This window comes from Cetorhinus maximus, chromosome 21 (genome assembly GCF_964194155.1).
Source record: "Cetorhinus maximus chromosome 21, sCetMax3.hap1.1, whole genome shotgun sequence".
In the NCBI taxonomy this organism is placed as follows: domain Eukaryota; kingdom Metazoa; phylum Chordata; class Chondrichthyes; order Lamniformes; family Cetorhinidae; genus Cetorhinus; species Cetorhinus maximus.
In genome coordinates, this window is record NC_135899.1 from 8,863,680 (window position 1) to 8,888,848 (window position 25,169).

Genomic DNA, 25,169 nt, shown 5'->3' on the forward strand with positions numbered 1-25,169 from the left:
GAGAGAGAGAGAAACACAGAGTGAAAGAGACTGAATGAAAGAGAAAGGGAGTGAGAGAGAGAGAGAGAGAGAGAGTGAGAGAGCCATATACAGAGTGAGTGAGAGAGAGAGAGACAGAATGAGAGACACACACATCAAGTCCACAGGATAGATGCAGGCCATTCAGCCCAACAGGACTATCTCAATGTTTCCTCCAGCAATGAAAACATCTTTTCCACCTCAACCCAATCGAACTTTTTCACTCCTCAGTCTTCCTGTTCAGCATTTGCTGATAGGTATATCCTCTCTGCTCTCATTTCCAATTCCCAAGTCCAAATCGAGAGAGAGATTATGAGACAGAGAAAGAATGAACAACAATTTGTATTCATGTAGCCCCTTTAATGTAGTAAAATGTCCCTAGATGCAGAGACAGAGAATGTGTGTGTGTGTGTGTGTGTGTGTGTGTGTGAGAGAAAGAGAAAAAGAGAGAGGAAACTTCCCTCTCACATTGGACTGAAAGCAACTTACGTAAATTAGCTTCAGCATTATCTGAGGGAAAATAAAATAAAAGAGGCAAATTAGTTTGACGGTAGAGAAACAATGTTCGTGTTTGTACAAATTTACAGAAACTGGATCAAATGAAGTTTTCACTATCCAGGGAGAGATAGAAAGATCTTTCACAATGACTGGCCTTGGGCCTGGACCATACTTCAGGCCCAAAACCAGCCTCAGACTTGGGTCTGACCTTGGGCCTGGACCAGGCCTCGGACCTGGACCGGAGCTCAGGCCTGGACCTGGACCGGAGCTCGGGCCTGGGCCAGGCCTTGGGCCTGGACTGGAGCTCGGGCCTGGACCAGGCCTTGGACCTGGACTGGAGCTCGGACCTGGACTGGAGCTCGGGCCTGGACCAGGTCTCGGACTTGGATCTGAGCTCAGGCTTGGACCAGGCCTCGGATTTGGATCTGAGCTCGGTCCTGGACCACCCGGGACCTGGATCTGAGCTCGGACCTGGATCGGAGCTCGGTCCTGGACCAGGCCTGGGACCTGGATCTGACCTCGGTCCTCGACCAGGCCTCAGACCTGGATCTGACCTCGGTCCTGGACCAGGATCTGACCTCAGTCTTGGACCAGGCATTGAACCGGGATCTGAGCTTGGTCCTGGACCAGGCCTTGGACTTGGATCTGAGCTCAGTCCTGGACCAGGCCTCAGACCTGGACCAGAGCTTGGTCCTGGACCAGGCCTCAGACCTGGATCTGACCTCAATCTTGGACCAGGCATCAGACCGGGATCTGAGCTCGAGCCTTGACCTGAGCTCATGCCTGTCTTTCCTGGATCTATCCTCAGGAATGGAACTGTGCTCAGACCTGCGGAGCCAGGATTTGACCTTGGGCCTGAATCAGAGCTCAGGCCTGAATTGGGCCTGGCCTGAGGATACAAACATATGAATTAGGAGCAGGAGTAGATCACCCAGCCCCTTGAGCCTGCTACGCCATTCAATAAAATCAGGCCTCGGACCTGAACCTATAGCCTTGGGCCTGGATCTGAGATTTGGCATGCCAGGCCAAGATCTGAGCTCGGTACCCTGAACAGCCTTCCAGGCTTAACATTGAGTCCAACAACTTCAGACCATGAACTCTCTCCTCCTGCTTTAATCCAATTTCTTTTCTTTTTTATATACTTTTTAAATTTTTTCTCTAACATCCCACCCCCCCCCCCACCCCCGGCCCACAACACAGGGCCATCTGTCACTTGTTCTGCCTTCACACAGCACTGAGCCTTGTTCTGCTAGTAACACATTCTGCTATGTGTACAAACATACGATCAAGGAGCAGGAGTAGGCCATTCAGCCCCTCGAGCCTGCTACGCTATTTAATAAGATCATGGCTGATCTAATAGTAACCTGAAATTTGCATCCTGCCTACCCCTGATAACCTTTCACCTCCTTGCTTACAAAGAATCTATCCACCTCTGCCTTAAAAGTATTCAAAGACCCTGCTTCTACCACATTTTCAAAAAGAGAATTCCAAAGACTCACGACCCTCTGAGAGAAAAAATTTCACCTCATCTCAAAATTTCACCTCATCTCTTTTTTAAATTGGCAACCTCTTATTTTAAACAGTGACCCCTAGTTCTAGATTCTCCACAAGAGGAAACATCCTCTCCACATCCACCCTGTCAAGACCCCTCATGATCTTACATGTTTCAATCAAGTCACCTCTTACTCTTCTAAACTCCAGCAGATACAAGCCTAGTCTGTCCAACCTTTCCTCATAAGACAACCCGCCCATTCCAGGTATAAGTCTGGTAAACCTTCTCTGAACTGCTTCCAACGCATTTACATCCTTCCTTAAATAAGGTGTCCAATACTGTACACAGAACTCCAGATATGGTCTCACTCGCGCCCTGTACAATTGAAGCATAACCTCCTACTGTTGTATCCAATTCCCCTCGCAACAAATTATAACATTCTATTAGCTTTCCTAATTACTTGCTGTACTTGCAGACTAGCCTTTTGTGATTCATGCACTAGGACACCCAGATCCCTCTGCACCTCAGAGCTCTGCAATCTCTCACCATTTAGATAATACGGTTCCTGCCAAAATGGACAATTTCACATTTTCCCATGTTATATTCCATCTACCAGATCTTTGCCTACTCACTTAACCTCCTTAGGTCCTCTTCACAACTTATTTTCCTGCCTTTTTTTGTGTCATCAGGAAATTTGGCAACCATCCCATCCATCCCTTCATCCAGATCATTTATATAAATTGTAAACAGTTGAGTTCCCAGCACTGTCCCTGTGGCACACCACTCGTTACAACTTGCCACTATCAGCACCTTATTTCGTCTTCAACACTACGGTTAACACTCGCTTTGTCTCGCGCCCATGACACCTTTGTCAATGTCTTTGGAGCTCCCACCTATCCCTGATCTTCTATTTTGCTCCAACCCTTTCTAAACAGTATAAAACCCTACTTCTACTTCTCTTTAGCTCTGAGGAAGAGTCACACGGACCGGAAACTCTCTTTCTCTCTCCACGGATGCTGCCAGACCTGCTGAGCTTTTCCAGCATTTTCTGGGGGGGTTTTATTTTTCAGTCCCCTGAACTTGGGGCCTGAACTGGAATCGAGCCTGGACCTGAGTTGATTGGGGGTAATGGATCACGCCTCACAACTGTCCTCGATCCTCTGGAAATAGATCCCTTCCTTGGTCACGGCCATTATGAGGACCTGTCCGAAGGCCACAGTGTAGCATTCTCTCCTGGGAGGGTAGCACATTAGGAGATGTTGGCAGCGGAGTGGGGGCGTGGAAAGAGCAATGGTCAGTTTGAGCACTGTCTGATTTGGGTGTAAGAAGGGATATGCCCCGCTCAACCCCAGTGAGCTTGGGAGGACACCAACTAGTGTCAAGCTGTCAGCCTCAGGGCCCTGCTCTGTTCAGCAATACTGGCTTGCACACTTATTGTCAGCTGACCCATGGACTATTCCAGGGTTTGGGAATAGAAAGGAGCATTCCCATCAAAACAAGAGAAAGCAACAGAAAATGTCTGCCTGGGTGACATTGACACACATTTGCCCAAGTGCCCAGTTGAGTGTTTGAATTGGAAAACTCACCAACATTGCCCTTGAGCACCTCTGAAAAAAAAAACACAGAAAAGATGTGTCAAGAATGAGCAGAGTAACAGGCCAACATCCAGGCCCAGTATATCTCAGTTAGCACAAAATCAATTAACTCATTAGACAATGACTCCAACCTTGGGGGAGACAATGGTGTAGTGGTATTGTTGCTCAGCTAGTGACCCAGGGTTATGCTCTGGGGCCCTAGGTTTGAATCCTGCCATGACAGTTGGTGGAATTTGAATTCAATAAAAACCTGGAATTAAAAGTCTAATGAAGCCATTGTTGTAAAAAAACCCATCTGGATGCCCTTTAGGGAAGGAAATCTGTTGTCCTTACCTGGTCTAGCCTACGTGTGACTCCAGACCCACAGCAATGTGGTTGACTCTTAAATGCCCTCTGAACAAAAACTAATTCCTTCATATCAAGCTTATTTTATTAGTTTGCCATCTACATGCGTTCATTCTCAGGATATGTGCATCACTGGCTGGACCAGCATTTATTGTCCATCCCTAATTGCCCTTGAGAAGGTGGTGGTGAGCTGCCTTCTTGAACTGCTGCAGTCCATGTGGTGTAGGTACATCCACAGTGCTGTTAGGAAGGGAGTTCCAGGATTTTAATCCAGCGACAGTGAAGGAACGGAGATATATTTCCAAGTCAGGATGGTGTGTGGCTTGGAGGGGAATTTCCAGGTGGTGGTGTTCCCATGTGTCTGCTGCCCTTGTCCTTCTAGATGGTTGTGGTTTTGGGTTTGGAAGTTGCTGTCTAAGGAGTCTTGGTGAATTCCTGCAGCGCATTTTGTAGATGGTACACACTGCTGCTACTGTAGGTGGTGGAGAGAGTGAATATTTGTGGATGTGGTGCCAATCAAGTGGGCTGCTTTGTTCTGGGTGGTGTCAAGCTTCTCGAGTGTTGTGGGAGCTGCATTCATCCAGACAAGTATTCCATCACACTCCTGACTTGTACCTTATAGATGGTGGACAGGCTTTGGGGAGTCAGGAGGTGAGTTACTCGTCGCACGATTCCTAGCCTCTGACCTGTTCTTGTAGCCACAGTATTTTCATGGCTAGTCCAGTTCAGTTTCTGGTCAATGGTAACTCCCAGGATGTTGTTGGTGGGGGATTCGGTGATGGTCATGCCAATGAACATCAAGGAGCGATTCTCAGTTGGATTCTCTCTTGTTGGAGATGGTCGTTGCCTGGCATTTGTTTGGCATGAATGCTATTTGCCACTTGTCAGCCCAAGCCTGAATATTGTCCAGGTCTTGCTGCATTTGGACATGGACTGCTTCAGTATCTGAGGAGTCGAAATGGTGCTGAACATTGTGCAATCATCAGTGAACATTCCCACTTCTGACCCTATGATGGAAGGAAGGTCATTGATGAGGCAGCTGAAGATGGTTGGGCTGAGGACACTACCCTGAGGAACTCCTGCAGTGATGTCCTGGAGCTGAGATGACTGACTTCCAACAACCACAACCATCTTCCTTTGTGCTAGGTATGTCTCCAACCAGCAGAGAGTTTTCCTCCTGATTCCCACTGACTTCAGTTTTGCGAGGGCTCCTTGATGTCACACTCGGTCAAATGTAGCCTTGATGTCAAGGGCAGTCACTCTCACCTCAGGAGTTCAGCTCTTTTGTCCATGTTTGAACCAAGGTTGTAATGAGGTCAGGAGCCGAGAGGCCCTGGAGGAACCCAAACTGGGTGTCAGGGAGCAGGTTGTTGCTAAGCAAGTGCTGCTTGATAGCACTGTTGATGACCCCTTCCATCACTTTACTGATGGTGGAGAGGAGACTGATGGGGTGGTAAGTGGCCGGGTTGGATTTGTTATGCTTTTTGTGTACAAGACATACCTGGGCAATTTTCCACATTGCTTGGTAGATGCCAGTGTTGTACTAGAACAGCTTGGCTAGGGGCATGGCAAGGTCTGGAGCACAAGTCTTCAGTACTATTGCCGCAATATTGTCAGGGCCCATGGCCTTTGCAGTATCCAGTGCCTTCAGCCGTTTCTTGATATCACATGGAGTGAATCGAATTGGCTGAAGACTGGCATCTGTGATGCTGGGGACCTCCAGAGGAGGCCAAGATGGATCACCCACTCGACACTTCAGGCTGAAGATTGTGGCAAATGCTTCAGGCTTATCTTTTGTACCGATGTGCTGGGCTCCTCCATCATTGAGGATGAGGATATTTTGGAGCCTCCTCCTCCAGTGAGTTGTTTAATTGTCAACCACTGTTAGGGGAAAATTAAAAATGCTAAATGAGAACACTGTAAGAATTTACTGAACAGCACTTAAAATCTCCAAGCAGCCATGGATGCTAAACCTAATGACAGCAGAGGGTAAGCAGATGTATATTGCACACAAAGGGGCCTTGAGCTTGTGTGATTTACACAGTTTCAAGAGATGAGCTAATGTCCAGTCACAGGCAGAACCATTCAAGTGGTGCAACGATGCGATGAAGCCTTGAGAGCTGGATTGGAGATAAAATATAACATAAAGTTAGTTTATATATACTCCTCTCTCAGATAAGGACAGGGCAGAAGGTTTAGCTGAGGTATGGGCGGACATACAAAGACAAGAGAGGTCTTTGATGAAACACAAGCAATTCTGAGTTGTGAGAACCAAGGTCTTGAGTACGTGTTTTAATTTTGATTGGATAATATAATTATGTATACACCCTTTAGAATAATTGGTTAGCAAAATCACCTGTTTAGGTACTCAACAGGATAGAGTTAGCATGGGACCGGTGTGTCGGTTACCGATTGGATGTATTCAAATGTACTCAAATGTATTGTGATAAGAAAAAGTACAAAAGTAGTGAAATGTAATCAATCTGGGAGCTGGGTCTTCATTCTTAGGAATGATTGTGGCTCCCTTGCATATGCTTGAATAAAACCGGTAAAAGGAAGCCTGAGTCTCTGTGGTCGTTGTGTGATCGGGGATTGTAGTTTCACCTCTTCAACTGGCCTATGTAGTAATTGCTGGATAGGAGGAAATACCCGCTCCAACCACCATTCACGACTGGATGTGGCAGGACTGCAGAGCTTAGATCTGATCCGTTGTTTGTGGGATCACTGAGCCCTGTCTATCACTTGCTGCTTCTATTGTTTGGCACACAAGTAGTGTTGTAGCTTCACCAGGTTGACACCTCAATTTTAGGTATGCCTGGTGTTGCTCCTGGCATGTCCTCCTGCACTCTTCATTGAACCAGGGTTAATCTCCTGGCTTGATGGTAATGGTAGAGTGGAGGATATGCTGGGCCATGAGGTAACAGATTCTGCTGCTGCTGATGGCCCACAGCGCCTTGTGGATGCCCAGTCTTGAGTTGCTAGATCTGTTTGAAATCTATCCCATTTAGCACGGTGGTAGTGCCACACAACACAACGGAGGGTATCCTCAATGTGAAGGCGGGACTTCGTCTCTACAATGACTGTGCGGAGATCACTCCTACCGACACTGTCATGGACAGATGCATCTGCAGCAGGCAGGTTGGTGAGGATGAGGTCAAGTATGTTTTTCCCTCTTGGTTGGTTCCCTCGCCACCTGCCGCAGACCCAGTCTAGCAGCTATGTCATTTAGGACTCAGCCAGCTCGGTCAGTAGTGGTGCTACCGAACCACTCTTGGTGATGGACATTGAAGTCTCCCCACCCAGAGAACATTCTGCGCCTTTGCCACCCTCAGTGCTTCTTCCAAGTAATGTTCAACATGGAGGAGCACTGATTCATCAACTGAGGGAGGGCAGTACGTGGTAATCAGCAGGAGGTTTCCTTGCCCATGTTTGACCTGATGCCATGAGACTTCATGGGGTCCGGAGTCAATGTTGAGGTCTCCCAGGGCAACTCCCTCCCGACTGTATACCACCGTGCCGCCACCTCTGCTGGGTCTGTCCTGCTTGTGGGACAGGACATACTCAGGGATGGTGATGGTGGTGTCTGGGACATTATCTGTAAGGTATGGTTCCGTGAGGATGACTGTATCTGGTTTCATTCCCTTTTTATGTCTTTGTAGCAGTTTGTTACAACTGAATGGCTTGCTCAGCCATTTCAGAGGGCATTTAAGAGTCAACCACATTGCTGTGGGTCATGTAGATCAGACCAGGTAAGGAGAGCAGGTTTCCTTCCCTAAAGGACGTTAGTGAACCAGATGGGTTTTTACAACAATCGACGATGGTTTCATGGTCATTATTAGACTTTTAATTCCAGATTTTTATTGGATTCAAATTTCCCCATTGAACCTGTGTCCTCAGAGCATTACCCTGGGTCTCTGGATTACTAGCCCAGCAACAATACCACTACGTCATCGCCTCCCGAGTACAGGGAATGCTCTGGAACTGCAGTATCCCATTGACTTCAGGGAGTGCTCTGGAACATATGCAGCTTCCCAGCCACACAAACCTGGGAGCTTTAGGGTGTTACACTGATTTTCTAACCCGGATGCTCTGGAACATTCTACACTGCGCCCAGTGAATTACACCAATTGCTCTGGAACATTCTCGATTCACAGACAGTCGAGGATAAGCATTCCTGCGATTCAAGGAGCAGTCTCGATAGGGGTGAATTGGCTCTTACCTTGTCGCTCCATTACAGATTTGAATTCTGCAATAAAAGAGAACGCAGATCAATGGGCAGCCATTCTCAACTCCTACTTGTAGCTACATAGCCCCTTAAACATGATAAAACATCCCGGGCCGCTTCACGGGAGCGTTAACAAACAAAATCCGACAGCGGGCAACATAAGGAGATATTAGGATAGATTTTCCAAAGGCTGGTCAGAGAGGGAGGATTTATGCTGCATTTTTGGAGATGGAGAGAGTGGCGGAGAGTCGGAGCGGTTTGGAGAGGACCTTCCGGAGCTGAGGGCCCAGCCAAAAGCGTTGGAGCGACTAAAATCAGGGATGCTCGAGACACCGGAATTCGATGAGCGTGGAGGTATTGTGGGTTGTGGGATTGGGGAAGATTACCGAGACAGGGAGAGGCGGGATTTGAAACCGAAGTTGAAAAACTCAGCAGGCCTGGCCGCGTCTGCGGAGAGAGAAAAACGGAGTTAACGTTTCAAGCCCAACATGAGCCTTCTTCAGGACTTGAGGAAGAGTCAGACAGACTCGAAATGTTAACTCTGTTTCTTTCTGCCCACAGATGCCACCCGACCTGCTGAGCTTTTCCGGCATTTTCTGTTTTTATTTCAGGTTTCCAGCATCCGCGGTATTTTGCTTTAGTTTGAAATCGAGGGTTTGCGGGACTGGGAGCCAGTGTAGGTCAGCGAGCTCAGCGGTGACAGCTGAACGGGAGTTAACAAGTTAACTATTGGCAATTGACTATTAACTAGTAAAGAGAGTTGGCGGCCCAGGTCATGAGCGTTTCTAGAGAACCGGAACGCAAAGAAATTGAAGTCAGTCTACAGCTACGTAAAGATGTCCTTTTGTTCATGACATCTTTTGTCAATCTCTCCTTTGTCCCCATCTATCGCTGGCCTTCTATCCAGCTCCACCTGCTCCACCTCCCCCCTTAAACAGTATAAATTTCATCACATTTCCACTTCTCTTCAGCTCTGAAGAAGGGTCATATGGACTCGAAACATTGACTCTCTGTTTCGCTCTCTACAGGCACTGCCAGACCTGCTGAGTGTTTCCAGCATTTTCTGTTTTTGTTACAGCTACACCAAGCTTTTGTTAAACCACACCTGGAATACTGTGTTCTGTTCCGAGCTCCACACCTTCGGAAGAATGAGGTGGGGGATCTCATAGGAACCTATAAAATTCTAACAGGACTAGACAGGGGACATGCAGGAAGGATATTCCCGATGGTGGGGGAGTCCAGAACCAGGGTTCACAGTCTGAGGATACGGGGTAGACCATTTAGGACTGAGATGAGGAGAAATTTCTTCACCCAGAGAGTGGTGAGCCTGTGGAATTCGCTACCACAGAAAGTAGTTGAGGCCAAAACATTGTATGTTTTCAAGAAGGAGTTAGATATAGCTCTTGGGGCGAAAGGGATCAAAGGATATGGGGAGAAAGCGGGAGTAGGCCATTGAGTTGGATGATGAGCCATGATCATAATGAATGGCGGAGCAGGCTCAAAGGGCAGAATGGCCTACTCCTGCTCCTAGTTTCTATGTTTCTGTGGTCTTGGAAGGAGTGTAGTGTAGATTTACCAGAATGAAACCTGGACTCCAAGGGTTAAGCCACGAGGAGCGATTAAACAAACTGAGGCTGTTTTTCCTGGAGTTTAGAAGGTTCTGAGGCAATTTGGCGCAAGTTTTCAAATTAATAAGGGGAACAGAAAACAGGGAGAAACTATTGCCGCTGGTTGGAGGGTGTACGATGGGGGAGCTTCATGTTAAAATTAGAGCCAGACCTTTCAGGAGGTAAAATTAAGAGTTACTTCTACACACAAAGGGAGGTGAAGGTTTCGAATTCCCTTCCACAAATAGCAACTGGTGTTGGGTCAACTGTTAACTTTACATCCGAGATTGATAGGTTTTTGTTAGCCAGAGGCCGTTCAGTAATACAGAACTTGTTTATTGCTGATAAAAGACCATTTTTGTCGAAGATTTTTGTCTTGCACTCATCAGGACATTCGCAAGAAAATACCGATGTCAGGGAAATCAACCGATTTATACTCTATTAGAAGAGAGTGCGGTTTGGTTGGCAGGTGGACTCTGATTGGCAGGGACGTTGCCATGGAGAATGCAGCAGTTGATGATGACTGACAGTTAACTGCCAAGCATTGTTTGAAATTTAAACTGGGCAGCCAATCAGGGTCAAGCTGCCTGGTGTAAATTTCAAACAATGCTTGGCAGTTAACTGTCAGTCACCACCAACTGGTGCATTCTCGAAGGCAACGCCACTACCATTCAGAGTCCACTTGCCAACGAATTAGCACTCTCTTCTCATGCAGTATAAATTGGTTGATTTCCCTTACATTGTATACTTCTCCAAGGGTATCAAGGTGTATGGGCAAACGTGGGCAAATGGGGTCAGGTCATTAGGTCAGCCATGATCTCAATGAATGGTGGAACAGGTCCAACAGGCTGAATGGCCTCCTCCTGTTCCCATTTTTCTTATTTGCTTTCAAGGTATGGGCATCGCTGGCAGGACCCATCCCCCTGATGAATTGTTAAGGGGTCAGTGGTGGAATTTCTTCACGAGCTATTTTCTAGTCTCCTTCAGAAAGCTTCACTGACCATAGAGTATGGGCCCAGGTATAGACCAGACTGGCAAGGTGGGCACAGATTCCCTTTCACCGAGTGGCATCATCGAACCTATTTTTTTTTGCCTATTTTTTTTTAAAAACAATGAACTGACAGCTTTTCGCAATTAATTCTGTTTTCCCTGTTGCCTCTCATCGGATCCGCTTGAGCAGTGAGCCTCTGCCTGGCACTGGACCACTGGACTCACAACCTCCTAGTTTACTAATCGCTCCCCCCCACCTCCCCACCCCCACAGAATCTCAACCACCAAAACTCTTACTGAGCATCTCGATGGGAATTCACAAATTATAACCAAGGGGCCCAGTTTGGCATTTTTCAGGGAAAAATGTTTCCAAAGTCCCCAGAATCTACCTGAGAGGGCAGAAAACAGGGCTTTGGTTTATGGTCTTGGTCAGGAAAGTGGCACCTATGACGGTGCAGCATTCCCTCAGTACTGTCCTGGGAGTGTCAGCCTTAATTACAGCGTTCAAGTGTCCAGAATGGAATTTGAACCTTCTGAGTTAGAGGTGTGAGTGCTACCCATTGGTCCTGGCTGGCACTCTGATACAAGTGATGGAGGGCACATAAAGATGGTAGGAGCAGTGTTTAAATTACTTACTTTTAAGCGTTGGCCGTTTGTGTAGCTCTGAAAGAGAACAGAGAGGTTTGTACATACGTTGCACTGTTTGATCTCACACCCACTAAAAACACACTACAAAAACACAGACACCACACACACACACACCTCACACAAGACATACGACACCAAGGTAGACACACAGAGTACACACACACAGGCTACACACACACGCACAGAGCACGCACACACAGTACACAAACACACAGAGTACACAGGACATCAGGACATACCACACCAAGACAGACACAGACACATACACACAGTACAGACAAAAGACACACACACAACGCACACACACACTACTCAGTCTACACACATACTACGTACACACACACACACTACTCAGCGCGCACACACAAAACACACACATATGCTACACACACACAATCATGAATATTTATTAGTTGTTCCTGGGCAAGGCAGCTGATGTACTGTTTACTAAAGGACAGCAGCGTTATGGCACACAACATACTATTCTCTTGTGAAAGCCAATTCTCTCCCCCATTTAATCAGAGTATATTGTGAAATAGCGAGCGTGCAAATTTCCCGTCACTGACTAGATTCAGCTCCACCATCTTAGATCACACGCTTCCCCACTGCAGACCCTCCCGCCTCTCAGGGAATTGGTCCCAGGCAGTGCGTTCTCAACAGAGCCCAACTCCTGAAGACCCCTTTACAGGTAACTGTTTAGTTGTCACGATTTAACTATTTAATTCAAGAAAGGAAGATTCTTTTCCATTTCAAATCTTAAAATGGCAACCTTTTTTTCCCTAAAATTGACAACCCAGAATGGTGAACTGTCTCAGAAGTCCGCCAAGTATCAAAATGGCATAATTTCTTCAGAATACCGTCCTGTCTCAAAATGGCGCCGAGGTCCGTTTCAAATTGATGCACTACCAAAATTGCAGCATTTTGTCTCTCAATGCCTCACAATAGCAGCCTCTCTCAGAGTGGTGTCCTCTATCAAAATGGTACCCTATTTCAAAATGGCTGCATTTTCTCAGAATGGCATCCTGTCTCACAATGGCCTACTTCCCTCAAAATGGCATCATTTCCTCGTGGCACCCTGCCTGAAAATGGCACCCTGTATCAAAATGGTGCCATGGATGACGCACAATAGTGCCATTTAGCAAAATACTGCCCAGTATCAAAACTATCAAAATGGCACCCCATACCTAAATTCCTGCATTTCCACAAAATGGTGCCTTACCTCAAAATTGCCCCATTTTCACAAAAAGTGTCCTGTCTCACAATTTCCCCACTTCCTTAAAATGGCACCAGGTCATTTGGTGCCCTTTTCTTAACATGGTTCTCTCTCCCATGGTACCCTGTCTTACAATGACAACCAGTCTCAAAATGGCACACTGTCTCAAAATGATGGCCTCTCAATGGTGCCTGTCTTACAATGACAACCTGGTGCCCTGTCTCAAAGTGGTGCCTCATCACAAATTGCTGCCCTGTATCAAAGTAGCACCGTGTGTCAAAATGATACCCTGTCTCCAAATGGCGAACTGTCTCCAAATGGTGTTCCAGTTACTTCGTTTCAAAGAAAATGGCACCTTTCTCAACGTGGTCCATTTTTTATGACACCATTTCTCAAAATGTCACCCTGCCTCAAAATGGTGTCCTGTTTAATGGCACCCTGTCTTATACAATGGTGTTCTGGCCCAAAATGGTGCCACGTATCAAAATGCTTCCCTGTATGAAAGCGGCACATTGTCTCAAAATGGTGCCCCTATCCCAAAACGTTTCCCTGTATTAAAATGGCACACTGTCTCAAAACCGTGCCCTCGTTACTCAATTTCCATGATTTGTGCTCGCTCTCAAAATTGCCCCACCTCCATAAATTGACACCCGCGTCTCAAAAATGGCACCCGCGTCTCAAAAATGGCAGCCGTGTCTCAAAAATGGCAGCCGCGTCTCAAAAATGGCACCCACCTCTCAAAAATGGCACCCGCGTCTCAAAAATGGCAGCCGCGTCTCAAAAATGGCACCCGCGTCTCAAAAATGGCACCCACGTCTCAAAAATGGCACCCTGCCTCACATGTCTTCACCTCGTCTCGAAGCCCTGACTCAAAATGATGCCCTGCCTCACAACGGTGCCTTGACCATGGCCAGTGCGTCGTACCTTTTATATCTGTCCACTTTCTGAACTGATAGTACCCTGCTCCAGCCATTAATCCCAGGAGCACGATGAGAAACAGGATGAAAACGGTGAAGAATTTCGACATCCTGGGGAAGAATTCATCTGGAAACAGAATCAGAAGGAAACCTCCGTTTATTAAATTGACTCCTGGCTCTGACGTTTAGGCCCGCGGCTCGCTCACTCCCACACAGGCTCCTTGTGTCACCAACAAAACCTTCCCAGCACCAACTGAAAGCGGGGGGGGGGTGGGGGGGAGTAATTAGAAGCGCGGAGCTGTGGCCATCTTGTTCTCTGCCCACTTATAAGTCTTGACGATGATCTGTGAGGAAACGATTTGACTTATTCCCATTCTCAATATGTCCTTTCTACCTGGACTGGGCGGTGGGGTCTCAATATGTCCTCTCTACCTGGACTTGGCGGTGGGGGGTGGGGGGAAGCAGGTGTTCCTGGTTAATAAAGGTCCCACCCCTTCCACTCCCTGGCCCTAGAGTTGCTGAGGACCAGTGTGGAAAGGGCCCCTTCTCTATCCTGATCGAGCCCGCCCACGAAGGGAAAGCCCGATTGCCGATGACACTGGCACCACAGTAGGAGGCCACTCAGCCCGTCTTGCAGATGCTAGCCCTCTGGCGGAGCTCTCCACTTAGAATACTGCTCCCAATCTCCCCGGCCTCCAGCCCCTTTGGCAAAGATCTGAAGTTCCCACCCTCCAGTCACCGACCCCGTAAGGTGCCTTTTCTCTTCTGCTTTAGCTCTTCAAACGCAGACGGGGTCGATCAAGATCTCCTCATAACCTTCTTTGTTGAAATACGTGGCACGATACCCCCGAGTGGCTGACAGTCTCCACTCCCCATCCCCTCCATATGGACGTGAGCAGAAAATAACATCGATAGGTTAAGTGAGCGGGAGAAACTGTGGCAAGTGGAGTTCAACGGAGTTAGGGCCGAATTTATTCAATTTGGACCAAAACCACGGGGGAGATCAGAGTAACTTTTTGAAAGGCTGGGAGCAGTGGAGGTCCAAAGAGATTTAGGGGTCCCATGTAGACAGAACACTGAAATGTAGTGGGCAGATACTAGCTGAATTAAAAAGATGAACGGAGTATTAAGCTTTATAGAGGGCGAGAATGTAACCTGGAGGTTGCTTTGCAATAGCTACTCTCTCTCTCGTTGAAATAGTGCCATGGGAGTTTTTATGTCCACCTTGGAGACCTCGGTTTAACAGCACCGCTGACAGTGCAGCACTCCCTCAGTATGGCACTGAAGTGTCAGTCAAGGGCTGATGGGCTCATCTCACTGGGGTGGGAACACAGACATCAGGGAAGTATTTAATTGGCCACGAGGCGCTTTCGGAGGTTCCGCGGTCGCGCTATAAAGTGCGCAATCTCACTTTTCTACAGTTACACGCTCAGCCACCATACTGACCTGGGATTTGGAGGCTGCTCTCCTGCGAATGTTTCAAGATGTTGCTGTTCACCAGGCACTTGAAGGCGCTGGCAGAGCCGCTCGTTACCTCAATGGTGCTCGAGATGCTGTAGAGACCACCCGTGCTCTGCGCTGGCTTGGTCGTGGCTTTGCCTGTCATGTCCTTGCCGTTCTCGTCTGCCCAATTCAATGCGGGGGCAGGGTACCAGCTGGACGAATCACATTGGAGCCGGATTCCGTTCGCGTGGTAGCCGTCCAATCGTATCGCAGGGCGGTTGCCAAAGCCTACGGTTAGAAGAGTTGTCAGTCAGGAGGGAGGAATCACTGGGAAGACGTCATTGTTCTGTGAAAAGAAAACTCCAACCCTCGCCAAGATAACAGTTTGAGATTAAGTTAGTCCATTTGCAAATTTGATGTCATCTTTGATCCCACGATGAGCTCCTGACCTCGTACTCCTGCCGGCACTAAGACTGCCTATTTCCACGTCCGTAATATCACACGGCCTCACCCCCATTTCAGCTCATCTGCTGCTGAAACCCTCATCTACGTCTTTGTTACTTCCAGACTCGGCCATTCTAGTGACACCCTCCCACATTCTACCCTCTGTAAACTTGAGGTCATCCAAAGCTCTGCTGCCCGTGTCTTAACCTGCACTAAGTCCTGTTTCCCCTTTCAGCCCTGTGCTCGCTGACCCACACCGACTCCTGGTCAAGTAACATCTCCACGTTAAAATTTTCACCCTTGCTTTCAAATCCCCCCACAGTCTCGCCCCACCCCAACCCCCTCCCTGTCTCTGTAAGCTCCTCCATCTCACAACCCTCTGAGATAACTGTGCTCCCCTAATTCCGGCCTCTTGACCAGCCCTGATTTTAATCGCTCCAGCATTGGCGGCCGTGCCTTCAGCTGTCTAAATAGGATGACACAGGATATACATCACAGAAACAGGCCATTCATCCCAACCAGTTGATGCTGGTGCTGATGCCCCACTCGCATCTCCTCCCCTCTTTTCTGATCTAAATCTCTCATTGGAAACATCTATTCCCTTCTCCCTCATCTGCTTGTCTAGCTTCCCTTTAAATACTGTTCACTCCCTGTGGTAGCGAGTTCCATATTCTCACCGCTCTCTTGGTAAAGAAGATCCTTCTGAATTCGCTGTTGGATTTCTTGGTGACTATCTTATATTGATGGCCGCTCGTTATTCTCTTCCCCGCAAGAGTCGGGGCGCGGGTGGCGTATGTTAAAAGTTTGCATCATTTTCAAGATCTCAATTAGTCCCCACCTTGGCCGCCTTTTCCCAAGAGAAAAGAGACCCAGCCTATCAGCCCTTTCCTGATGTGTGTGTCCAGGTGTTTCTGCTTATCATCCTTGTAAGTCTGCTCTGCAACCTCTCCAGTGCCTCTATATTCTTCCTATAATCTGTTTTAGAATATATACTGTATGCACTACTCAGTGTGGTCTAACCATGGTTTGATACAGCTTTAGTGTAACTTCACAATTCTATTCTTCTAGAAATAAAACCTAGTGCTTGGTTTGCTTTTTAACAATCTTGTTGACCTATGATGTAGCTTTTGGTGATCACTGTTGTACTCCAGGATCCTTTTGTTTCTCTACTCCACCAAGACTTGCACCTTCCAAGGTGTCCTATTCTTCCTGCACAATGTACTGCCTCACATTTATCTGTGTTCAACTTCATTTGCTGATTATTTACCCATGCAGCACGTTTATTAATGTTCTCTTGTAATTTGTTGCAATTCTCTCCATTTTGCTGCTGTACACAAGTTTAGTAAGGACAACAGTGGGTGGAGAGGGCAGCAAGGGTGGAAGGGATGCGGGAGAGTGATGGGAGGGAGATTAGTGGTAGTGGCAGAGGGAGATTGAGAGGAGTAGAGGAAGAGTGGAGGAGAGTGATAGGAGCGGAGGAGAGAGAAGGAAGAAAGAGGGGAGTGCAGGGCGAGTGAGGAGAGAGGAGGGGTAGTAAAAGGAATAGAGGGGGAGATGAGGAAAGAGGAGGGGGAGTAAGGGGTGTGGAGGGAGAGTGAGGGGAGAGGAAGAGATAGAAGAGGGAGTGAGGAGAGTGAAGGGGGACTGATGGGAACACAGTGGGGGTGAAGGGAGTGGAGGGGGAGTGAGGGAGTGGAGGGGGAGAGAGGGGTGCAGAGAGAGGTGAAGAAAGAGGTGGGGAGTGAGGAGGGAGAGGAGAGGGAGTGAGGAAGAGAAGGACGAGTGAGGAGGGAGAGGAGGGAAGTCAGTGGAGTGGATGGAGAGTGAGGGGAGAAGAGGAGGAATGATGGGAGTGGAGGTGGGAGTTGATGGAAAGGGAAAGGGATGAGGGGAGTGGAGGGGTAGTTGATGGTGGAATGAGCGATGACAGGAGAGGGAGTAAGGGGAGTGGAGAGGGAGTGAGGGGAGAGGAGGGGAGTGGAATGGAAGTGAGGGGAGTGGAGGGGATGCTGATGGCGGAGTGAGTGATGAAGGATATGGGAGTAAAGGGATTGGAGAGGGAGTGAGAGGAGAGGAGAGTGGAGGGGATGCTGATGGCGGAGTGAGTGATGATGGGGAGGGAATGGAGAGGGAGTGAAGAGAGCGGAGGAGAGTGGAGGGGATGCTGATTGCGGAGTGAGTGATAACGGGAGAGGGAGTAAAAGGAGGGGAGAGGAGGTGAGTGGAGGGGAGAGGAGGTGAGTGGCGGGGAGCGGAGGGGAGTGGAGGGGAGACGAGGGGAGATGAGGCGAGACGAGGCAAGATGAGGGGGGACGAGGCGGGATGAGGGGAGATGACGGGAGATGAGGGGAGACGAGGGGAGATGAGGGGAGACGAGGGGAGGAGTGTGGAGGGGAGTGGAGGGAAGTGGAGGGGATGCTGATGGCAACGTGAGTGATGATGAGGGAGGGAGTAAAGGGAGTGGAGAGGAAGTGAGGGGAGAGGAGGAGAGTGGAGGGGATGCTGATGGCGGAGTGAGTGATGACAGGAGAGGGAGTGAGGGGAGAGGAGGAGAGTGGAGGGGAGAGGAGGAGAGTGGAGGGGAGAGGAGGTGAGTGGAGGGGAGAGGAGGGGACGGGAGAGGAGGGGAGTGGAGAGGGAGTGAGGGGAGAGGAGGGGAGCGGAGGGGGTTGGAGAGGGAGTGAGGGGAGAGGAGGGGAGTGGAGAGGGAGTGAGGGGAATGGAGAGGGAGTGAGGGGAGTGGAAGGGATGTTGATGGCAGAGTGAGTGATGACGGGAAAGGGAGTAAAGGGAGTGGAGAGGGAGTGGAGGGGAGTTAGGGGAGAGGAGGGGAGTGGAAGGGGTGGAGAGGGAGTGAGGGGAGAGGAGGGGGAGTGAGGGGAGTGGAGAGGGAGTGAGGGGAGAGGTGGGGAGGGGAGGAGGAGGGGTGAAGGGGGGTGGAGGGGGAGAGGATAGGCGTGGAGAGGGAGTGAGGGGAGGGGAGGGGAGGGGAGTGGAGGGGGAATAGAGGGGAGTGGAGGGGAGTGGAGGAGAGTGGAGGGGGTGGAAGGGAGTGGAGAGGGAGTCAGGGGAGAGGAGGGGAGTGGAGAGGCAGTGAGGGGAGTGAGGGAGAGGAGGGAGTGGAGAGGGAGTGAGGGGAGAGGAGGGGAGTGGAGGGGGGTGGAGGGGAGTGGAGAGGCAGTGAGGAGAGAGAGGGGAGTGAGGAGAGAGGGGGGAGTGAGGAGAGAGGAGGGAAGTGCAGGGGAGTGGAGAGGCAGTGAGGGGAGTGAGGAGAGGGGGGAGTGAGGAGAGAGGAGGGAAGTTGAGGGGAGTGGAGAGGCAGTGAGGGGAGTGAGGAGAGAGGGGGGAGTGAGGAGAGGGGGGAGTGAGGAGAGGGGGGAGTGAGAAGAAAGGGGGGAGTGAGGAGAGAGGAGGGGTGTGGAGGGGAGTGGAGAGGCAGTGAGGGGAGTGAGGAGAGAGGGGGGAGTGAGGAGAGAGGAGGGGAGTGGAGAGGTAGTGAGGGAGTGAGGAGAGAGGGGGGGAGTGAGCAGACAGGAGGGGTGTGGAGGGGAGTGGAGAGGCAGTGAGGGGAGTGAGGAGAGAGGAGGGAAGTGGAGGGGAGTGGAGAGGTAGTGAGGGGAGTGAGGAGAGGGGGAGTGAGGAGAGAGGAGGGGTGTGGAGGGAGTGGAGAGGCAGTGAGGGGAGTGAGGAGAGAGGAGGGGTGTGGAGGGGAGTGAAGGGGATGCTGATGGCGGAGTGAGTGAAGACGGGAGGTGTTGATCGAGTGGAGAGATGGTTCTTTAGTGAGCAGTGTGACTTACTGGCCACTTTCAGCTTAACTGATGTTTGCTGGATGATGTTCTGATGCTCGACCATACAGAGATAGGTGCCCTCATCCTGCAGCCTCACGTCCTTCAGTTTGAGGGAGACATTCCCCTGGTTAAATTCATCCTTATAGAACTCAGTCCTCCCTCTGTAGGCATCAGTGAACTGCCACATCCTGCCCAAAGATGTACCTGTGGATGGGGGTGTGACGTTCCGAATCACTGCGGGCCCATTGTAATTCCATGCCCTTCGGGGGTCTCTCCGGAATTAGCTGGCATTCCAACACTGCCACCCCCCCAAGCATGGCAATGACAGGGGCTTCAGGACCTGTAACTCTGAACTCATCTGAAGAGAGGTGGGGAGACAAACACCAGGCGTTAAATCCATTCATTAAGAACAGGAATACAACAACAACTTCCATACATGTGTTAAGATGCATTTATATAGCATCTTTGTACCACAGGATGTCCCAAACCGCTTTATGGCCAACAAAGTGCTTTCTAAAGCATAGTCCCTGTTGTACTCAGGACATGTGGCAGACAATTGACAATAAACCGCAATCACTGTGCTCCTCCAATTCCAGCCCCTTCCAATCTCCCCCACACCCCGCACCCCCCTCCCCCCCCCCCCCCCCCACCCCCACCCCCCACGCCGACTCCCATCGTTCCGCCATTGGTGGCTGGGCCCCACACCTCTCCACCTCTCTCTCCTCCTTTAAAATGCTCCTTAAAACCTACACCCTTGACCAAGTTTTTGATTACCTTACTTAATGTGGCATGGTGTCCAACCCTGATTGATAGCATTCGTTAAGACGATAACAAAAGCAGTGGACCATTCAGCCCCTCGAGCCTATTCCGTCATTCTGCTACCTCAAGTCCACCTCCCCGTCCGCTCCCCATATCCTTCATTCCCTTCGTGCCCAAGAACCTAACAACCTCCGCCTTCAGTATACTCAACGACTGGACATCCACAGCTTAGGGAATTCCAAAGACTCACAAGCCTCTGACTGAAGGAATTTCTCCTCTGGTTAAGTATCTTGGGATGTTTTACCACAGTAAACACACAATAGTCAGCTGTCGCTCAGCTCGTTTCACTTCCGCCTCTGAGTCAAAAGGTCACGGGTTCAAATCCCCACTCCAAAGACATAAGAGCATAAATGCGTGCAGTACCGAGGGAATGCTGCACTCTCTTTCCGAGAATGGACCGCAGTTTATGACAGGTCATGACAGTGACTACATTTCAAAAAAGTTGTAGTACTGCATGGGCTGTGAAGAGTTTTGGGGCATTCTGAGGATGTGAAAGGTGCTATGGAAATGGAAGCCTTTATTTGTCCGCATCTCAGTAAATGAAGATTAGCAATGAAGGGAGATTCAGCCAGTTACAATGCTGGCTATTCACAATGAGGGGCTTCGCACCCAGCCTGAACTGTGGGCAGCGTTACAAATGACAGACTTTATAAGGGAGTTACGTTTTAACCTGTGTCCTTTAAGTCAAAATAAAATAGAGTCATTTGGGGGAGGTGTGGCCTTCTACAAAACCTGCCCAGAGACAAGGCCATGTGACCTGGACACTATGGGGCAGGGGCCCATGTCGAAACTTATTGAAAATAAGGTGCAAGTTTTAACACCTGGACACAAGGGACTCTCAGAGCCTGTCAGACAGAGAATTTGGGGGAGACGACCAGCAGCAGGTGCTGAAGAAAAGGACTGTTTCTTTGTTAACCACCGAGCAGAGTACTGGTGAGGATGGAACCCCTGTGCAAGGGAACAAACATTGTGAAGAATTGAGAACCAAGGTGTCGCTGGGGGTACCTTGCCACTGGAAGTCCATTGGATTATGATCAGAAGATTGAGTGAAGGGGGCTTTTTTTTAAAAAGGAGACTGTAAGATTCACCCTCGTGGGGCAGCTGTTGAAGCTGGGAGGAGCTTGGGACTTTAAATACAAAATGACATTTCTGCTGAGGGTGTGGTGTAATTATATAAATGTGGCGTGGGATTTTTGGTTGTATTAAGAAGTTAATGGGAATACCATTTCTGTACGTAATGGTTGGTCTATGTTGATTTTAATGTGTTTGTTACAGTAAGAGTCTTAAGACGTGAAATCTTGTCCTGTGATTCTTTGCATAGATCACTAGGAAATTTATATCTCTTTTTAAAAGTTATCGGTCTCTCCGGGGATTGTAACATTTGGCAGTGGACCTACTGAAAATACATTCCTCGTGCGCACGTCAATGTGAAGCGAGGGGGCTGAGGTATTTCAGCAGTGGTTTCTCTCACCTATAATTGCAGAATGGATCCTGAAGAGGAGAATCAGAAACAGGGCTTGGGGGCCCATCCACCCGCACATCTTCGATGAAATTCTGAAGCCTGACCGTGCGGGCCCTGAAAGACAAGAGGTCGCGTTAGGGTTCGACATGAAGCTTCTTCACTTTCCAAAGGCTCTCCCGGCCGCCTCAAGAAGCTTTGGTGAGCTTGGAGTGCAGGGTGGGAGAGGCAGGGTTCCTGCAGAGGGGTGGGAAAAGAAGAGCGGATTGACAATCCCGGAACAACCTGGACACGGCCGGACAGTCAGGAAGTGAGAATCAGTCGGCAGTCGCCGGGTCCTCGCTGAGGGGCATCGCACACAGGGAGGTTGGGAAACCAGTGTCTCTTGAAGCTGCCAGTGGGAGTGACTGCTCTGGTCTGAAGCAACCACTGCAACAACAACAACTTATATTTATATAGCCCCTTTAACATCCCAAGGCGCTTCGGAGGAGCAATATGAAGAAAAACAAAGTATGACACTGAATCAAATAAGGAGATATTAGGTCAGGTGACCAAAGCTTGGTCAAAGAGGGAGGTTTTGAGGAATGTTCTGATGGAGGGCAGCAGAGTAGAGAGGTGGAGAGATTTAGGCAGGGAATTCCAGAGCTCCAGGCTGAGACAGCAGAAAGCAGGGCCAACAATAATGGAGCGATTAAAGTCAGGGGTGCACAAGTGGCCAGAATTAGAGAAGATCAGATGTCTCGGACGGTGTGTTTTTGTTTGTGTGCTCTGGAACTAACAGAGGTCGGGAGAGGCAAGGATGTGGAGGGATTTGGAAACAAGGTTGGGAATTTTGAAATCCAGATGTTGTTTATCCGGGGTCAATTGGATCAGCAATCTGTGGTCCAGTTATACAGCCAGGGAGAGTAGGCCTCCATGTTCAGCTCAGAAACACAAAGAACAGACTGGTGTTTGTATGTGATGTCACTTCTTACACTAGCTAACGTACGTTAATCCATTCCAGCTTTTATATTTAAGTCTGTGTCCCCCCACCACCTCCCCACCGCCCCCCAACCCGGGTTTATCAGTCTGTTTCAAACCCCCCGAATCCCAGCACCCCCCCACCGCACCCCCCACCCCACCCCACAACCAGCACCCCCGGGTTAATCAGTCTGTGTCCTTTATCCTTTATTAGGCTGCAGTCTCTGTTCAGTGTGCCCATTCTGTAATTATTCACCACCATAAAACGAACAGAAATGAGGCACGGGTTCATTGTACACAGAGTGCAAAGTCTCCCAGTTATCTCACTTACAGGAAGTTCATAAAAATGGTTCTTCTGTAGTGAGGGAGGGTGTGGTCCGTGACTCAGCTTGTTTGGGTCAAAGCATTTTAACAGAATTTTGAGTCCGGAATCTTCTCAATAACTGACAATCCACAGACAGAGCACAAACCTGGGAACTAGACAGAACTCAGCAAACCTGAGGCCACTGTAAACAATGACACCCACCCCTTAGACCCCGTAAACACTGACACACTCCCCAGAGACCCCATAAACACTGACACACTCCCCAGAGACCCTGTAAACACTGACACACTCCCCAGAGACCCCGTAAACACTGACACACTCCCCAGAGACCCCGTAAACACTGACACACTCCCCAGAAACACTGTAAACACTGACACACTCCCCCTAGACCCCGTGAACACTGACACACTCCCCAGAGATCCCGTAAACACTGACACACTCCCCTTAGACCCCATAAATACTGACACACTCCCCAGAGACCCCATAAACACTGACACACTCCCCTTAGACCCCGTAAACACTGACACACTCCCCTTAGACCCCGTAAACACTGACACACTCCCCAGAGACCCCGTAAATACTGACACACTCACCACAGACCCCCGTAAATACTGACACCTTCCCCAGAGACCCCGTAACACTGACACACTCCCCCTAGGCCCTGTAAACACTGACACACTCCCCAGAAACACCGTAAACACTGACACACTCCCCTTAGACCCCGTAAATACTGACACACTCCCCAGAGACCCCATAAATACTGACACACTCCCCAGAGACCCCGTAAATACTGACACACTCCCCAGAGACCCCCTAAATACTGACACACTCCCCAGAGATTCCATAAATACTGACACACTCCCCAGAGACCCCCTAAATACTGACACACTCCCCAGAGATTCCATAAATACTGACACACTCCCCAGAGATTCCATAAATACTGACACACTCCCCAGAGACCCCGTAAATACTGACACACTCCCCAGAGACCCCGTAAACACTGACACACTCCCCAGAGATTCCATAAATACTGACACACTCCCCAGAGACTTCATAAATACTGACAAACTCCCCAGGAACCCCGTAAACACTGACACACTCTCCAGAGACCCCGTAAACACTGACACACTCCCCACAGACCCCGTAAATACTGACACGCTCCCTAGAGACCCCGTAAATACTGACACGCTCCCCACAGACCCCGTAAATACTGACACACTCCCTAGAGAACCCGTAAATACTGACACACTCCCCAGAGACCCCGTAAATACTGACACACTCTCCACAGACCCTGCAAATACTGACACACTCCCCAGAGACCCCTGTAAACACTGACACACTCCCCAGCGACCCCACAAATACTGACACGCTCTCCACAGACCCTGCAAATACTGACATACTCCCCACAGACCCCTGTAAATACTGACACACTCCTGGGGACTCCTGCAAATACTGACACACTCCCCACATACCCTATAAATACTGACACACTCCCCACAGACCCCGCAAATACTGACACACTCCCGGGAACCCCTGTAGATACTGACGCACTCCTGGGGACCCCTGTAAATACTGACACACTCCCCAGAAACCCTGTAGATACTGACACACTCCCAGGCATGCCTGCAAATACTGACACACTCCCCACATACCCTATAAATACTGACACACTCCCCACAGACCCCGTAAGTACTGACACACTCCCAGGCATCCCTGCAAATACTGACACACTCCCCACATACCCTGTAAATACTGACACACTCCCCACAGACCCCGTAAATACTGACACACTCCCGGGGACCCCTGTAAATACTGACACACTCCCCGGGAACTTTCTGTAAAAAGGGACACACTCCCGGGGACCCCTGTAAATACTGACACCTGCCACAGGGACTGTCTGTAAATCAACAATTCCTCGGAGTGCAAAACGAACCACTCCTTAGCATTTCCTCACATTGCCCTTCCTCTGAAATCTGAAATCAGTCACCTCCCTAGAGGGGAACAGTCTAGCAGTGCAGCAAACTGGTTCATGGAGTCATAGGGCAATGAAGCATAGAAAGAGGCCAATCAGCCCATCGGAATGTGCCGGCTCTTTCAAAGGTCAATGCAGTCAATCCCACTCTCCTCCTGCCCCACATCCATGCAATGTTTCCAATTCCCTTTTGAAAGCTAAGACTGACTCTGTATTCAGCAGGCTATCAGGTGGGACATTGCAAAACCTAATCTCTCGTCGCGTTTAATGGTTTTTCCTCATGTCGGTTAACATAGAAACATAGAAACTAGGAGCAGGAGTAGGCTATTCGGCCCTTCGAGCCTGCTCCACCATTCAATATGATCATGGCTGATCATCTAACTCAATAGCCTACTCCCGCTTTCTCCC

At 49.3% G+C, this 25,169-nt stretch overlaps 1 protein-coding gene and 1 long non-coding RNA gene across 2 annotated transcripts; both read right to left on the reverse strand.

Moving 5' to 3' along the window:
• Nucleotides 1-453: 453 nt before the first annotated feature.
• Nucleotides 454-8,200, reverse strand: LOC144695647 (uncharacterized). The gene is made up of 3 exons (XR_013579985.1): nucleotides 8,168-8,200; nucleotides 3,595-3,615; nucleotides 454-528 (listed from the first exon to the last, which is right to left on the reverse strand). It is a non-coding gene; the product is annotated as an uncharacterized LOC144695647 (long non-coding RNA).
• Nucleotides 8,201-11,398: 3,198 nt separating this feature from the next.
• On the reverse strand, nucleotides 11,399-24,869 carry LOC144695507 (butyrophilin subfamily 3 member A2-like). Its single transcript, XM_078566385.1, has 6 exons — nucleotides 24,777-24,869; nucleotides 21,517-21,621; nucleotides 19,236-19,584; nucleotides 14,995-15,279; nucleotides 13,556-13,675; nucleotides 11,399-11,433 (listed from the first exon to the last, which is right to left on the reverse strand). The coding sequence occupies exons 3-6, from the start codon at nucleotides 19,411-19,413 to the stop codon at nucleotides 11,399-11,401; spliced, it is 618 nt and encodes a 205-aa protein (XP_078422511.1). The 5' UTR covers nucleotides 19,414-19,584; nucleotides 21,517-21,621; nucleotides 24,777-24,869.
• Nucleotides 24,870-25,169: the final 300 nt, after the last annotated feature.